The sequence below is a fragment of the Perognathus longimembris genome, chromosome 1, assembly GCF_023159225.1.
Source record: "Perognathus longimembris pacificus isolate PPM17 chromosome 1, ASM2315922v1, whole genome shotgun sequence".
Classification (NCBI taxonomy): Eukaryota; Metazoa; Chordata; class Mammalia; order Rodentia; family Heteromyidae; genus Perognathus; species Perognathus longimembris.
In genome coordinates, this window is record NC_063161.1 from 11,824,268 (window position 1) to 11,840,973 (window position 16,706).

The following is a 16,706-nucleotide window of genomic DNA, read 5'->3' on the forward strand; positions in this document are numbered from 1 at the left end:
AATGGCCAGAAGTGGCGCTGTGGCTCAAGTGGCAGAGTGCTAGCCTTGAGCAAAAAAGAAGCCAGGGACAGTGCTCAGGCCCTGAGTTGACAGCCCAGGACTGGCCAAAAAAAAAAAAAAGGTAGAGTGCCAGCCTTTAGGAAAAAAGCCAAGCAAGAGCGGAGTTCAAGACGCAGCACATGTACACACACATGCACACGTACACAAACACACACCATGTGGCACTGGAGAACAGAGTCCCAGGTAAATACTGGCTTCTTCATTCCTTGCTGATGTGTAAAGCCTTGTGAGTTCCTATTTATTGTTCTTGTGCTTTGATTGCTTGCTAAATCTAACTAACAGATCAAGATTAACATACAAGATCATGGTTCAGATACACATTAGAGAAACTCCTAGCAACCACAAACTATTTGACTCAAACGGCGTAAGTCAGTTCACACAGGCTGAGTTCATTAAGCAGCTACCTGTCAAAGGCCAGCACCTCCTGGCGCTGTGACTGCATTTCTGCCCATGTTTTGTCCCACTGACCAGAACTCCTGAGCCTCAATGTGTCCAAGTTATGACTATGAAGCATTTTAATAGGCTCTATGAATGAAAAGATGTAATTGGCGTGGAAGGACACATTTAATGCTTGATATGTTTCTACAGGAATAGCATCATGACACGGGTCCACAAGCCACCTCACAAAATCCAGAGCTCCGGTCCATGCACTCAAGTTTGCTAATTGGAATGCCAGCTCCCCTAACCAAGACACAACAGAGAGAAGGCACTTAATTATCTCTCTTCGTATCCAATGATGAAATTTCCCCTTTCCTCCTCTCATACAGAACATCATTAGTCTGCCATGGTGAACAATACTCTATTATACCTGGATTTTTTTTTTTAATGATCACACACACACACACAAGCACACACAATCTTCAACTTGGTCTATTTTCCTGTTTTCCATGAATGATTTGATCATGTTTGAATTGAGCCCATCCTGTTAAGGAGAGATAATGAACTTGGCTACCAGCTCATTATTGGAGACGGACATTTTTAAGAAGACCTCCTGGGAAGAGAAGATGTCAGCTCGTGGCCTCCTAAGGCTTTGCACCAGCATTTTCCAATGAAGAACAAATGCTTTCACACCTAGTGTAATTTCCCCTCCTGTTTAGCCTGGGACTTACGTATGCCAGGGCAAAGTGCCCACTTTTCCTGTTCGGCAGACATGTCTAAAAGTGGAAGCACCTTTCCTCTATTTTGCCAAGATGAGATAAAAAAAAAAAAGAATGTGCCAAGAGTTATAACTTATTGTTGAGTTATCCTAGAGATCCAAGATGATAACGACTTACTAAGCGATCAGGGCAAGACTGCCTCCATTGCTTCCTCTCCTGGGCCTTTATGGCTCCCATTATCTGACTTCTGAGAACCCTTCCAGCCTACTGTCACCCTATTCCCCACACAGACCTCTGTCTTCAGCTGTGAAGCCATTCACTTGTCTTGCTACCTTGTACCCACATATGTCCCGCGGCCTTCCTCCCACTATAGATGACCTCCACCGCCATGCTTCGCGCTTCTAAGGCTCACCTTGGATGTTTTCTCCTCCCCGAAGCTGGGTTTCAGGCCCACCCTCAAGGTTAAAACGCTTCTGTGGGGGAGCTAGGAGGCCAGCAGCCTGGAGCTCTGGTGACCCCCCAAAACACTGAAGTGATTTTCCTTTTTAAAATTATCTTGAAGTACTCTTACCACTTTGAGCCACAGCACCATTTCCGGTTTTCTGGTGGTTAATTGGAGATGAGTCTCATGGACTTTCCTGCCAGGCTGGTTTTGAACCGCAATCCTCAGATCTCAGCCTCCAGAATAGCTAGGATTATAGGTATGAGCCACTGGCACCCAGTCTGTTTTTCTTTTAAATAGGAGCCTCAATCTCCCACATATAGGTCCTTCTCCTGAGCCATTTAGTGACCTCTGTGTGTTCTCATTCAGTTGCCTTCTCCATCACAAGCTGCTTCTCATTGGGTGTTTTCTGGTCCTTCTTACTATTTTTTTTTTTTAAATCCTTGTTGGAACCATGTAGCCTGGCTCATATTTTGAAAGCAAATAGCGAAGTTGCTGTTGACTACACAGTCAAGTCAGAAGTGACTTCAGATCTTCAGGATCCTGGGACATCCAGCTAGTTTGGTCTAAGAGTCCATGGCCTGATCTAATCTATCCACACACTTCCTTGCCACAGGGCCGAGCCTCATTTCCTATCTATGGCCTCCAAAGACACTTTAAAGAAATACCACATTTATTTGGTTTCATGCTCATTTGAGATATTGACAATACACCAACCACCCAGAGCTTCAAATCCACCTTCTACCCCAAGCTACTCTACCGAGACACCAACACTTGGATCTTTGTTTGAGGGTGGGAAGGGGTGTTTCTTCTGGGAATTTCAGAGAGGGGATATCCCCTCCATGAAGGGCCCTGAGGGCTTGGGAAGAGGGCAGTGGGGTTTGCAGGAGGCAGACCACGGGCAGGATGGGCACAGTCAGAATGGCCAAACAGGCTGCCTTCCATTTTGAAATCCTCAGGGTGAACAGGGGTTATTGTGCCCCAGGGATTTCTGCAGCACTCACCATCCCCAGTGACTTGGGATTTACACCCCCTTCATGACCAAGAGTGATGGAAAGAGTTTGGCAGGAGGCATTTATTTTATTTTATTATTATTATTATTATTATTTTTGCCAGTCCTGGGGCTTGGACTCAGGCCTGAGCACTGTCCCTGGCTTCTTCCTGCTCAAGGCTAGCACTCTGCCACCTGAGCCACAGCGCCACTTCTGGCCATTTTCTATATATGTGGTGTTGGGGAATCAAACCCAGGGCTTCATGTATATGAGGCAAGCACTCTACCACTAGGCCACATTCCCAGCCCCAGCAGGAGGCATTTGACACTACTTGCCTGTTTCCTGCTGAATTGGGCCTCCAAATCATGTGACCCTGATTATTTTGGGCTGCTTGGCTACTATCATTTGGTCTTCGGAGCTGGTCTGGTCTCTAGGGGGGAGGGGAGGGAGTGAATGGTGTGGTGGGGGAAGAGAAGCTCCTAACCCAAGATGATCCCCCCCAGGGCAATTGCAGGTGGAGGGGCCCAGGTCCTTCCGTGGCCCTCCCCACTTCTTCCCACTGTCCTGAGTTGGTCTGCTGTCCCTGGGGGCAGAAGACAAGGTAAAGCACACGGAAGCCTCCTCAGAAATGCGTTTGTTGTAGAGAAGCAATCCTAGTGAGACTCTTATCTCCAAATAACTACCAGAAAACTAGAAGTGGAGCTGGAGCTGTGGCTCAGAGTGGAAGAGCGCTAGCCTTGAGCAAAAGAGCTCAAGGACAGTGCCCAGGGCCTGAGTTGGAGCTCCATGACCACCACCACCAACAACAAAAATCCTACAAAATATAAATTAATAAAACACAACTCAAAAACTCCTATAGACATATATGCATGCAAGTGCACTGGAAATATTATAAACACATGCATACATACATGTTTTCCATACAACCACACACACCACACACATCACAGACATACACCATACACACATACCACGCCACACACATGCACCCCCCTGCATACGTACACATTACACATACACATATCTCATTAGTACAGAGTTAAGCAAAAATACTACAGTGAAGAATGGACTTTAGCCTTAATCAAAATGTTTCAATTTTATTCCATAAAAATAGGTTGCTTATATGAATAAAACATGTATTTATTACATTTGCTTCCATCCTGGCTTGTTTTTAAAAGCCAATTAAATGTTTAAAGATTGACAATTGGACAACTGTCAAAGAAAGAAGACAGTTAAAAAAAAAAAAGAGATCCATCAGAGAGCTGATAAATCAGTTCAGCTTGATCTCTGAGCTTCCAGACAGCCACAGCAAAAAGGGGGTACATTGGAAATTATGTCACTCTTCCCTATAAAATGGAACCTTTAGTTCCCTTTGAGAAACAGTTTTTACACTGAAGCCATGTTCTAAAGTAATTATTTATGGGGAACTTTACCAAAGGAGACCTTTGTCCTCTAGCATAGTTTTAAGCATAACCCTGTTCCCATCTAAGTTGAAAGAAAACCACATTTTCTTCTTCCTGTTTCGGTAACCCTCTCCTGTCTACCTCCTCCAGGTCAGCTGCATACTGACTTACTATGCTCTGACCACAGGGGGCACTTTTGTGAGGCACCTTGAATGAGGAAGGCATAGATGTTGAGGTGTGAGCCCGTTAGTCTGTTAGGACTGGGAGATGAGGTTTTGTGGCGAAGTCCCTCCATGGGAATTCTCCTTAGCAGAAGACCAAGAGAACCTCCTATCTCCAAATAGCACCCACACCATTGTCCTATATCCAATAATGATGGGGAGACTAAAGGTTTCTATTGTCTCATTTAAGCTCATCTCTGAAGCATCATTTGACCTCAGAACTTCCCTGCAGGATTATCTAAAGCCTGAGTTACAGTCTCCTCACAGCCCATCTTCCCCTGTGTCTGCACATGCTAAATACGTGTAGGAAGTCTAACCTGCAACCACAGGGCTTTGGCAGCTGAAACCTGTCTGGAATGGCCTGGAATTCCATGGGTCATGATGTCAGGAAGGACTTCTCGTCACATCATCCTGGGAGAAACCTTCCCTGCTTGACTAGGAGATTTCACTTCAGCAGTGTCCCAAGGAAGCCCAGTGCTCCCTGCTGGTGAATGCATTCCCTGTCTGTTATTTATTCACCCTTGAGAAATGTGCTCCTGCCAGGTACTGGTGGCTCACACCTGTAATCCTAGCTACTCAGGAGCTGAGATCTGAGCTCTGAGGGTTGAAATTCAAAGCCAGCTCTGTCAGGACAACTTATGAGACTCTTCTCTCCAATGAACCACTGAAAAGCCAGAAGTGGAACTGTGACTCAAATGGTAGAGCACTAGCCTTGAGTGCACAAGATAAGGAATAGTATCCAGACCCTGAGTTCATGTCCCAGTACTTGCCACACACACACACACACACACACACACACACACACACACACTCACCTATTCTTCCAAATCAGCCCATTCTGGTTCTATTTTGTCCACCACTGAGTTCCGAGAGCAAACAGTAGGTGCTCTGCAAACATTTCTCAGATTAACCACTAAAATTAACTTCTACACATAATAGAAAGAAAATCAGCAGAGGGCAATTTGATGTTCTTTGAGCAACTTTTTTTTTTTTTTGCCAGTTTTGGGGCTTGAACTCAAGGCCTGGACACTGCCCCTGAACTTCTTTTGCTCAAGGCTCGTGCTGTACCACTTGAGCCACAGTGCCACTTCTGGCTTTTTCTGTGTATGTGGTACTGAGGAATCGAACTGAGGGCTTCATGTATACTAGGCAAACACTCTACCACTAGGCATTCCCAGTCTCTTTGAACAACTTTATGCTTTTCAATAATAATAAGACTAAACTGTACATGTTTCCAATCTGATTTCCCATTGAAAGCAAATATTCTGTTATGGGGAAAAAAAATCCGCTGTCTGACCTAGTGCATTGGAAGATGAAATTTCTTCTGGGACGATCGGGGCTGCTTGTGTTTAGAAGAAGATATTTAGGGAGAGCATAATATACCACAGAAGGAGAAGTTGGGGTTCATACGCCAGAGGGGACAAAGTCCAGCTCTGGATCATTCTCTGAGGGCTCACAAGGAAGGGGTTTGTGGCCTACCATCCACCCAATGCCAGACTAAGAATTCCATTTTCATCTTCAGGATAAGCCTGTTGTTATCCCCATTTCACAGGCAAGTAAAACGAGGCTCAGAGGAGCTAGGAACCTTGCCCCAAGGTTTCACAGCTTGGTAAGTAGGAGAGTCAGGAGTTAGCCTGAGGCCCAAGACTTGCACCTCTGTAGCCAGACAGATGCCATCGAGTCATGGGGAAAAAAAGGAAAAAAAAAAAAAGATGTCCACAGGTCATTTGCTTCTAATCCCTTTCAAATGTTTTATTCTAAAGTGAACACCTTGTTCAGCTTATTAACCAGAGCATCTCCTTGTATTTCAAAGTCTTTTCCATGCATGCCTCCTGCCTCATTTGTTGTGGTCTTAGTATCTGAGGAGGGCTGAGGGGAGATTTGATCTGGGATGTCCATGCCAATTTTTTTTCTGTCAGTTGTGGGGCTTGAACTCTGGGATTGGGCACTTTCCCTGAGCTCTTCAGCTCAAGGCTAGTGTTCTACCAACTTGAGCCACAGGACCACTTCCCGTTTTCTTGTGGTTAATTGGAGATAAGAGTCACACGGACTTTCCTGTCTGGACTGGCTTTGAACCACCATCCTCAGATCTCAGCCTCCCATGTAGCAAGGATTACAGGCATGAGCCACGGGTACCTGGCCCATGTTGAATTTTAAATGAGGTCAAAAGCAGCACATGCCATGAGAAAGACCCCAGGGACAGTGGTGGAAACAGGCACAAGGTTGGAAATGGAGTCTTGGAAGGAAAGGTTGCTCTGTGGCAGAGCAAGCTGACTTTGAAATGTCTCTCTCACCTCTGCCTGCCCGGCCATTTCCTTTCCTACTCTGTTCTCTCTTCTGTCTTCCCTTGCTGGTTTCTCTCTTCCTCTCTCCCTCAGCATGAGATTTGTAGTTAAAGAGATCCAGGCCAATCATTATTTAGGCTAATGATTTAACTTGCCTGTGCTTTACTTTCATCTTCTGTAAAATGGGCACACCGTCATCACTGAATTCTGAGACTGAAATGAAGTATGTGTACAGGAAATGCCTGAGGCTGGCATTGAATAGATAGAAGTTCCTTTTTCCCTGGCTCTTCATTTTTTAAATTCCTTTAACTGCTGTTCTGCTAGAGCTTGGAGTGGCCAAGGTCTTCTGCCATGTGTATCTCAGGAGAGAACACTGCAGTTCAAAGCTACAACCTAATTTCCAAATCAAGATCTTAGAAGAGAATTTACCTTTAAGTATCAAACATGAGGGCATATACGCAAACATCACTAACTATTTCATCAAATCTAGGAACATCAACTATTAAAAAGGAGCTATTCTAGTAGATTATTTTTGTTAATTATATTATTGTTAAAAAGAAGTGCAGTATAATTAATTATAATCAATTATGAATTGATTCCGAGCTTATTGGTAAGGGTGAGCAGATCTCCATTCCTGTGATTTGTTGTCCCATTATTAATTGCAATAATGGGTTCTATTAAAACTCAAGAAGATTCATGTAGTATCTGGTTCTGGCCAATGACTTGACAATGGGGGGAAAAAAAGGATCCTCAAATAAAAATAAATACGAAAATGCAAATCTCCAGTCAACATCTAAATTGAGCATTCTTGTATATAGCTATAAAATGAGTAGATCTCACATAGGTTATTGCACGCCGAGTTATCATAACATCAAAATACCCAAGTGCTATTGTCTCTGGAGGCTCTGAGTCTGTCATCACTTACCATTGCAGAGTGGCAGGAGTGGAGTGGGGCTTGGGTGCTCTATTATTTTCTTTCTCCTCATCTGTTAAAGGAAAGAAAAGGAGCTAACTTCAGTAGGAAACAGAAGGCACAAGTTAAAGGCCTGTCAGCTCTCCATAGTTTCAAAAAGACAAGATTTCTTTCAAATGTTGATACTTTGAGACAATTGATATTTTGGCTTTTCCAACATGCTAGACTCATCAAACTTCTATTACCAATTTTTTTTTTTTTTTTTACTTTTTAACTCATTTCCTTTTTCTTTGTCTTCAGGTGAAGCAAGACTGGGTATCTATGGTTTGCGCCCTAAGAATGAATTGACTCACCTACTACTATGGACTGAAGGTCTGTGACCTTCCACAATTCATATGTGGAAATTTAATCCCCAAACAATATGGTATTGGGTTGGAGGTGGGCCCTTTGTAATGACTAACTTATGAAGGTGAAACCCTTGTGAGTAGAAGTAAGAGCCCTTACTGTAAAAATAAATAATAATAGTTGGGTACTAGTGGCTTATACCTTTAAGTCTAACTACACAGGAGGCTGAGATCTGAGGATTGAGGTTCAAAGCCAGCTTGGGCAGAAAAGTCTGTGAGACTCATCTCCAATGAATCAGTAAAAAGCCAGAAGTGGAAGGGTAGCTCAAGGTAGCAGAGTGCCAGCTGTGAGTAGAAAAGCCAACCAAGGATACAAGGGGCTGGGGATATAGCCTAGTGGCAAGAGTGCCTGCCTCGGATACACGAGGCCCTAGGTTCGATTCCCCAGCACCACATATACAGAAAAAACGGCCAGAAGCGGCGCTGTGGCTCAAGTGGCAGAGTGCTAGCCTTGAGCAGGAAGAAGCCAGGGACAGTGCTCAGACCCTGAGTCCAAGGCCCAGGACTGGCAAAAAAAAAAAAAAAAAAGGATACAAGGTACAGAGTTCATGCCCCCAGAATCTGCCTAAAAAGAAATAGAAATAAAGACTCCACCAAGCACACAGCTTCACACATAAAGAAAAACAAAGGAGAAGACATGGAGCTCTCTCTCTCTCTCTCTCTCTCTCTCTCTCTCTCTGTTTCCCCACCTCACCCTTCTGCCATGTGGGAATACAGAAAGAAGGGCCTCCTAGGAACAGGAAGTAGGGCTTTGACAGGCCACAAATATGCTACTACCTTGGTCCGTCCTACACTCTCCATCTCTTGGAACTGTATGAAATAAATATACTTTAAGGCATTTTGTTATAGCAATCTGAACAGGCTAAGATGTTCTTTGTGAGCCAGTGAAGCAGGTAAGGTAGTGCAAGTGCTCTCTTCATTGGGATTCAGTTAGTGTTTCCTATTATCAGATGGACAAGGCTTATCTGTAAAAAACATTCTTAGCTTTCAGTCACTGAAAACAGGCAGTAGGCCAAATTTGACCCGCAAGGGCCCTCATTGGCTGGCCTCTTCAATACAACAATTTGAACCATAGATTAATCTTTGCCTACCGAACAGCAATTACTCACAATTTTATCATGGATGAACTGAAAACTACATATAATCTGTTTCTTGCTCTATTCCTAATGAAGACTGATAAGAATAGTTAACATAAAACAGAATTTATTGGTCCATGAAATTTGGCTCAAGATAAATGATACAAGAAAATGATTAATCAAGAGTGATGGAATACTCCTGGAATCTCAGCCCCTGGGAGGTAAAGACAGGAGGATCTTGAGTTCAAGGCCAGCCTGGGCTACATTGTCTCAAAAGAAACTAAGGTCTAGGGAAATAGCAGCTTAGTGGTAGCATGTTTGCTCAGCATGTACAAGGCCTTGGATTTTGATCCTCAATACTCCTCAAAATATATGACCAACACAATTTAAGAGGCACATCAAGGAGATCAGCAAACTCAATCTCTGTCCTGAAATTTATACAGAAATAAATTAGTGCTCATGAAACCAATGTAAATTAATCAAAACTAAAACTGGAAGAAAATGAAGATGCTGTATCTCACATAGACATTTTTTTTCCTAACATTTTAAATGAGCTCAATAGGGTTGAGTCAATACTTCCAGTAATATTGACTGGTGTTTATATAATTCTTATGAATAATCCTGCTGGCAAACCCTGGAGCAGGAACTGCTGCTGCTCATTCAACAACTATATGTACTCACCTCTTCTTTATTATTGCACTCTATGTCATTTGTGAAATGGAACCAGATAACTTCAAGGAATGGATGAGGTTGACAGAAACTGGGAAGAAGGACGGGGCAAAGGGGACATGGATCAAGATGCTTTCTATGTATAAAGAGACTTGTTGAACTGACACCCCTCAGTACAACCACTTAAAGATAATTTTTTAAAAAATAAGTAATTATACATCTTGTGTTTAAGGAGCACTCCTTTGCTCAGCCCCAGAAAAAAATGGGTGCATGGGGATTGATTTAATCCAGTTATGGTAATTATTTTATGTCATCAAGCCACTGACTGGATTAGGTGGAATAGTGACCTAGTGCTGGCCAATCACACTTAAGGAGAATCCCTCTGTCTGCTTCCATGGAGAGTTTGAGCTCTGTTGAAGTAGAATAGTTCGTTGGCAGATGCCAGGGCGTCCTATTAGCTGTAAAAGGACACAGTCATTGAGAAGAGGGGGTATCCAAAGACAAAGGAAGAAAGAGAAAATGAAGAAAGACTTGGGAGTTCGGAAGTCCTGTTTGCTTCTAATGAACCCTCCCCCATATGGCTGACACTGTTTTTGTGTTTTTGTTTTGTGAGACACCACTACTTCCTGGACTAATAAAGATATACCTCTTCCCATTGGGTGTTCTCACTAAGTGATATTCCCTAAGTGAAACGGATGCCAAGTGTTCTCAGGGACAAAATGTCAAAGTACCTCATGAACTTAACACTGTTCATGCTCCTTCTAAATATATCTCATTCTTTTGTGCTTAGGAACAAAATGACACCATCTCTTTGACATTTTCCCCAATATTTGTCAAGTCAGGCACCACGAACCCCAGCTTTATTCTCCAACCCATTGTTTGTTTCTCAGTCTAGCCACTGGGTCATTACTTCTGTACACATCCATCTCTTCTAACTATCACCTTGTGCCAGGGCCTACCATAGTGCCCAACCCCTGGTACTTAAGTAGTTACATCTGCCATCTGTAGTCTGTAAGGGCAGCATCCTAGAGAGCATGAACTCATGAATCTCACAAGAATGGAGGCAAATAATCACATAGAACAATGTTCAATCTCCCTTGTCCACCAAGAAGCAAATAGCATCAAAGCAAACTTAAATAAGGATAATTCTCAGTGCTGGTGTCTACAGGGTAAAATTGACATTCAGATGGGTCCCCTACAGTGTTGATTGGTACATTCATTTGGCAACAATATTAAAAACCATCTAAAATATTCAGTTGGTTGATCTCACCATTCACCACTAGAAACTGTACTAATTATAAAATCATAATAAAACATTGATCAGTTATATTTTTGTGTGCATGTGTATTGATCCTGAGGCTTGAAGTCAGGGGCTAGGCATGGTCTCTGAGCTTTGTGGCTCAAGGCTAGCTCTCTACCACTTGAGCCTTACTTCCACATCCAGCTTTTTACAGGTTCATTGGAGATAAGAGTGTCACGAATTTTCCTGCCTGGGCTGGCTTTGAACCACCATCCTCAGACGTCAGCCTCCTGAGTAGCTAGGATTACAAGCATGAGACATCAGCGTCTGGCTCTATACTTTTGTTCTTAAATAAAAAGTAGATAAATATACTTTTATTTAGCCTTTGCTGACATGTGATTAACAGTTTTTTCCTAAAACTTGCTGGGTTGTTGGCGGGGGGGGGGTATTTTCTTCTTGCTCCTTTGAATTTCAGTATTTTGGTCAATCAAGTCTAGGTGCCAAAGAACCTAGGTTCTGATAAGCATCTAAATGAATAAGCCAACCACTCAGCTTCCTTGAGTTCACTTTGCTCCATCTGCAACAAGGTCATGCCCTGCTATTACAAGCGTCACATGTGGTCTGAGGATGTAGGTCAATTGGCAGAGCACCTGCCTAGTATGGGTAAGGCCCTGGATTTGATCCCCAGCACCTCAGGAGGAAATAAAGTAATCATATTAATTAGTCCAGCATGTCTTTACTGACTTTGTGCTAGTTAGACAGTGGGATCAAGGAGTTAAACTCTCATCCTTGAGTTTGGTTGGGGAAAGACCAACAGTGCTGAGAAGCAGGGGAAGGCAAAGAGGAAAGCCAGGCCAATAAGAGAAGGCTTCCTGGAAGAAGTGGTACGGGTGCTGAGTCTCTGTATGAGCCAGAGATGGGAACCAGATGGCAGGAAAATGGGCTGGAAGCCAGGAGTCGGATGGAGTAGACAAGAGAAAGACAAACAAGGATGAAGACAATTGTGTCACCTTCCCAAGAAGCAAAGTTGCTAGCGCCCAGGTCTTCACAAGGTGCAGTGAGCTAAGTCAGAAGAGCTGGAGGGGAGCGGCTGATCCCTGAGTTGCTCTGTGGAAGCTTTACGACCCTTTTGGGGTATCTGAACTCAAGGTCACAGAATGCCTATCTGCATGCTCCAAAAGGAGGAAGCCCTGGCTCGGAGACGCCACCCATGTCCTCCCACTCTGCCAGGATGGTCTTTTCCACTGTGTCACATCTTTTTCTGACTGCTCTGCAACGGCCTCCTTTCAGACCCAAAGGATAGAAAGAGAAATGGCTGACAGTCCGTCAGTTCTGGGCTTGAGTTCTCGCTTTGTCCCTAACTCTGTGTGGGACTTGGAGCAGCCATTTGATTCATGTACCAAAGAAAAGGGCTTGAGAGCTCTTTTCTAGAAAATGACCGTTAAACCTTACAACTAGCATATTTATGAGGATTAAATATAACACTATCAGTTTTAAAATACCATTTTATAAGAATACTGTGGTAACACAAACATTCTTTGCTCAAGTACTTAAGCTAGGTATCGTGAGTTGTTTCCCACGCTGTCTCTATATTCTTCCCAATAGTACAGGAAGTTTTACAAAGGCTGAGCATGGTGGTAGACATCTGTAATGCTAATAACACTTGGGAGGCAGAGGCAGGAGAATCATGAGCTCAAGACCACTTGGAGCTACATATCAAGATCCTACCTCAAAACAAACAAAAAAGTCCAAAGCCAGCCCAGGCAGAAAGGTCTGTGTGACTCTTATACTCTTCTCTCCAACAGAAGGCTGGAAGTGGAGCTGTGGCTTAAAGTGGTAGATCACTAGCCTCGATCACAAAAGGGTAGATCACTAGCCTTGATCACAAAAGCTCAGGGACAGTGCCCAGGCCCTGAGTTTAAGCCCCACAACTGACCCTTCCCCCCAAAAAACAGTTTTCTACATTTTTATAGCTTTGGCAAGGCAGAATAACTTGCACGAGGTCATGCAGTAAGTAAATGGAGACTGATGGTTCTTTTGCTTAATAAAATGACTACTGATGCTATTTAGATAAGAATTGGTCTTCTGGAAGCCAGTAAGAACCCTTGCTTTTTGAGTTCCTTTTACCTTCTGGACCATGGTGACTTGGAGCCTAGGGTCTGCATGCCCTGCCTCCATCTCTCAAAGGGGGAACACATGTCACTCTCAGAGCTACTCTTCTATTGATGATTCCAAGTTCTCATTCATCAAATGGCCATTGAATGTCTTCTACATCCCAGCTCTAAGCCAGGTACTAGTGGCTAAGAAAAAGCAGTCAGAGCCTTGGCTCTCCTGAGCTTAAATTATCGGCAAAGAAAGTGCAAGCCAGGAGCCAGTGTTGCAGGTGGCAGGTCCAGGATGATCTAACAACACCAAAGGTGGAATGTGAGCCTGGTTTGGGATCTGAAGAAGAAGCAGGAGCCATTGACAAAAAAAAAAAAAGGAGCCAGAGAGCTCATTTGAGGCAGTGGCATAGACTTATGGTTGATATAGGCACTTAAGGACTTGACAGGAATGGTCCTGCCTAATGCCTTTCCATTTTAGTGAGCAGAAATGCCTCAAACCAAATGAGATTCATCCTGTAAAGTTCAATCCCGAGCCAGCAGGATTCCTGGTTCATCCACAGCATACAAGAAACAGTCACCTTCCAATGTCCACCTGCTGGTCCTGCCAAAGCCAGGGAACTGGCATCTGCTTAGGAAGCCCCTCTCTGGGGGTGATTCCCGGTGCCTCGTCTCCCCTCCTGCTCCTCCTTTGTGGCTATGATACTGAACACACTGAAGTCTCAGGCCAATTCCTGATGATGAGTCTTTGGGTTCTAGTCTCTATATCTGTCTTCCCAGACTCTGGGGGCCAAGTTTCCAGGCTCAGATCCTAGCGCCATCAATGACTATCTGCCTGAACTAGAACAGACTTCTAGTCTTCAGTTTCCTCACCTGCACAATAGGAATACAATAGTACAGGCTGTTGTAAGGGATTAGTTGTTGACCTACCCCTGGTTATAAGATATACACTGTAGCAGTGTTCCTCTACACTGTGACCACTGTCACCCAGATCCCAGTGATGGCCTAGGGGCCAGGCCTGGCCAGCCCTGAATCAGGACAGGGTAATCACTCCGGGTTCCCATAGCCCCCAGGCTGCTCTTCATTGTGGGGTGTTGTCACTGCACATGGGGTGCTTGGTTGCAATAACAAAATGCCATAGATGGGATGGCTATTTGTAAAATACTAGAAATTTGTTCCTGGAGGCTGAAGAGTCCAAGATCAAGGTGCTGTTGGCATCTTCTCTGGTGAGGACACTCTAGCTCATACATGGACAGCTGTCTATTGTTCTCTCCATGACAGAATGTGTAAGGCAACCAAGCTTTTCCAAGGGCATTGATTCTGTCCAGAAGGGCTCCATCAGCATGACCCCTCCCCAGGTACCACCTCCAGATACCATCACTTGGTTGTTAAGTTTCAGTAGGCAGATTTCACCAAAAGGATATTGTAATCCTAGTTATTTAGAAGGCTGAGATCTGAGAACTGTGGTTCAAAGCCAGCCCAGGTAGGGGAGTCTATGACTCTCTTATCTCAAATGAACTACACCACCCTCCCTCAAAAAAAAGTCAGAAGTGGAACAGTAGATCAAGTAGCACAGAGAGCCAGCCTTGGGTGATAAAGCTAAAGGACAGCATCCAGGCTCTGACTTCAAGCTGTAGTGTACACACACACACACACACACACACACACACACACACACACACACACTTTCGATCTGTCCTCAGCAAGTATATGGAGTTATAATACACAGGTTCACAGGGGGGCATTTATTGAAAGCTCACTGGTGCTCACTGTGCTGGGATTTACATGCCACAGCTGCCCTAGAAAGATTTAACTCATGTGAGATGTCAAGTACAGTTTATGCATGGTGTTCATCAATATCAGGGCTGATTATGACTATGTTCTGATTATGACTATGTTCTCCTTGTACAAAGAAACTGAGGTCCAGAGAAGAAAGCAATTTGCCCAAGGCCACACAGTTAGTGGGGGATAAAAGCATGGGCCCAGGATAGTGGATGTCAAAACATCCTCAAACTCTACGTTTCTGAGCCTCACTCTCTTCATGTCTCTCTCTCTCTCTCTCTCTCTCTCTCTCTCTCTCTTTTCATTCTATAGTGATGGACTGAAGATTCTAGAGAATCTATCATCTGCCTAATCATTTCTTCCTAATGTTTCAACCTTTATGCTGATTGATTTCACTGTATTCGGAGATCTATTCTAGAAGATTTCCTGCCTTGAGCCAGTTTGGCAGAGTTTAATGTGGACAGAGAATGTTTCTAAAAATTAATTACCTCTTTCCAAATCCCAGGAAAGCTTCCAGTGTATGTGAGTGTTGAGTTTCACTCCAAAGTTCTAATTCTATTTCCTTTCATTATACTGACCTGACCGCACCTGGCCAGACCTCACCTGTTCGGAAGAGAGAGCTGCCAAAGGCTTTATTTCCTCTTATCCACCTCCATCCCCACCCCTGCTAAGAGGACCAGCTGATGCTCAGGGTATCTGCCACCCAGGCCTTTGGCAGTGGGCACTGGCTGTTGGCAGTCAATCTTTCTCCCCGTGGGAACAGGGCTAAGTCCCAAACAAAACTGTACTGTTGCCAGCATTGCTCCAAGGGGGGTGGGCACACCTGCTCCCCTCCCCTCCTCTGAGTGAATTCCTTCATAATCTCCCCCATGGGAAAGACCTCACTTGGATATAAAATGCAAGGACCTGAAAAAGAAAATGGTGATAAAATCTGACTCCATGAAAATTTCAAAATTTCTCTATGAAGGAGAAGAAAACTCATTGTAAATGAATTGAGTCACACAGATCTCACTAATCCACCAGAGAAAGAGCACCCAAAAAACCAGGAGGACACAGACCAAGAACCCAGGGGACACGTGGACAAAACACGTGAAAGATGATGTGGAAAAAAATACAGATGCTCCTGAAAGGTGGAAAACACATCAGTCTTAATCAAAGAAAAGAGAAGTACAACAAGATTCCACCTGCCACTTATCAGATGGGCAAAAATCCCATCCTCAACCATACAACTTTGCTGGGAAGCTGTAGGAAATGGGAATCCTTTTACCTCTTCAGGTAGGGGTCAATTGATAGATTCTCCTGAGACCCCAAATGTCCTTTACCCAGCAGCCTCGCGTCTGAGAACTGGTCTTCCGGCTGCTTCTAGATGCAAATGGACTGATGTACACATAGTTATTGGTGGCAGGTGGGTCTAACAGCAGAAGTTTGCCAAAGGCCCAGATAGTCACTTGATTGGGACAATTAATACTACCCAACTATAAAAATAGATTAAGACAAATAAAAATGTAGATGCTCTATGTATTCTTACTGGTATGCAACACTCCTAGGTTGATAAGTCAAAGAAGCAAGTCACAGCATGATGAATGTCGTGTACTATTTCCTCTGTGTGTATGTGCATGCGTGCATATAAGAAAGAAGTAAAAGAGAACACTTCCTTTGGAAGTGGGGGGGGTGGAGTTTGAACCCAGGGCCTCACCCTTGTTAGTCAAACGCTCTATCACTTGAGCCATGCCTCCAGTCCACTTTGATATTGGTTATTCTCTTACTATATGCCAGGGCCAACCTCAGCTGTGATTCCCCCTTCCTTGTGCATCCTTTTGTCTCCAGAAATGACTAGCCCACTGTGCACAACCAGAGGTGGAGACTGGTAGAGTCTCAGCAACTTCTCTTTATTTTGGCCTGGGCTGATGGCACACCTTACTCCCCAATCTCTGCCTCTTACGTAGCTAGGATTATAGGCTTGAGCCAGTGTGATTGGCACATACGTATTTTCATTGTCATAAGGAAATTCTGGAACAAT

General features: G+C 44.0%; 1 protein-coding gene across 1 annotated transcript in view; it reads right to left on the reverse strand.

Moving 5' to 3' along the window:
- The window catches only part of Rfx4 (regulatory factor X4), a 116,192-nt gene that overhangs the window by 87,159 nt on the left and 12,327 nt on the right, over positions 1 to 16,706 (reverse strand). The window contains exon 4 of the mRNA XM_048349486.1: positions 7,426 to 7,486. Within this exon, the coding sequence (XP_048205443.1) occupies positions 7,426 to 7,486 (61 nt within the window). The remainder of the gene's footprint in view (positions 1 to 7,425; positions 7,487 to 16,706) is intronic.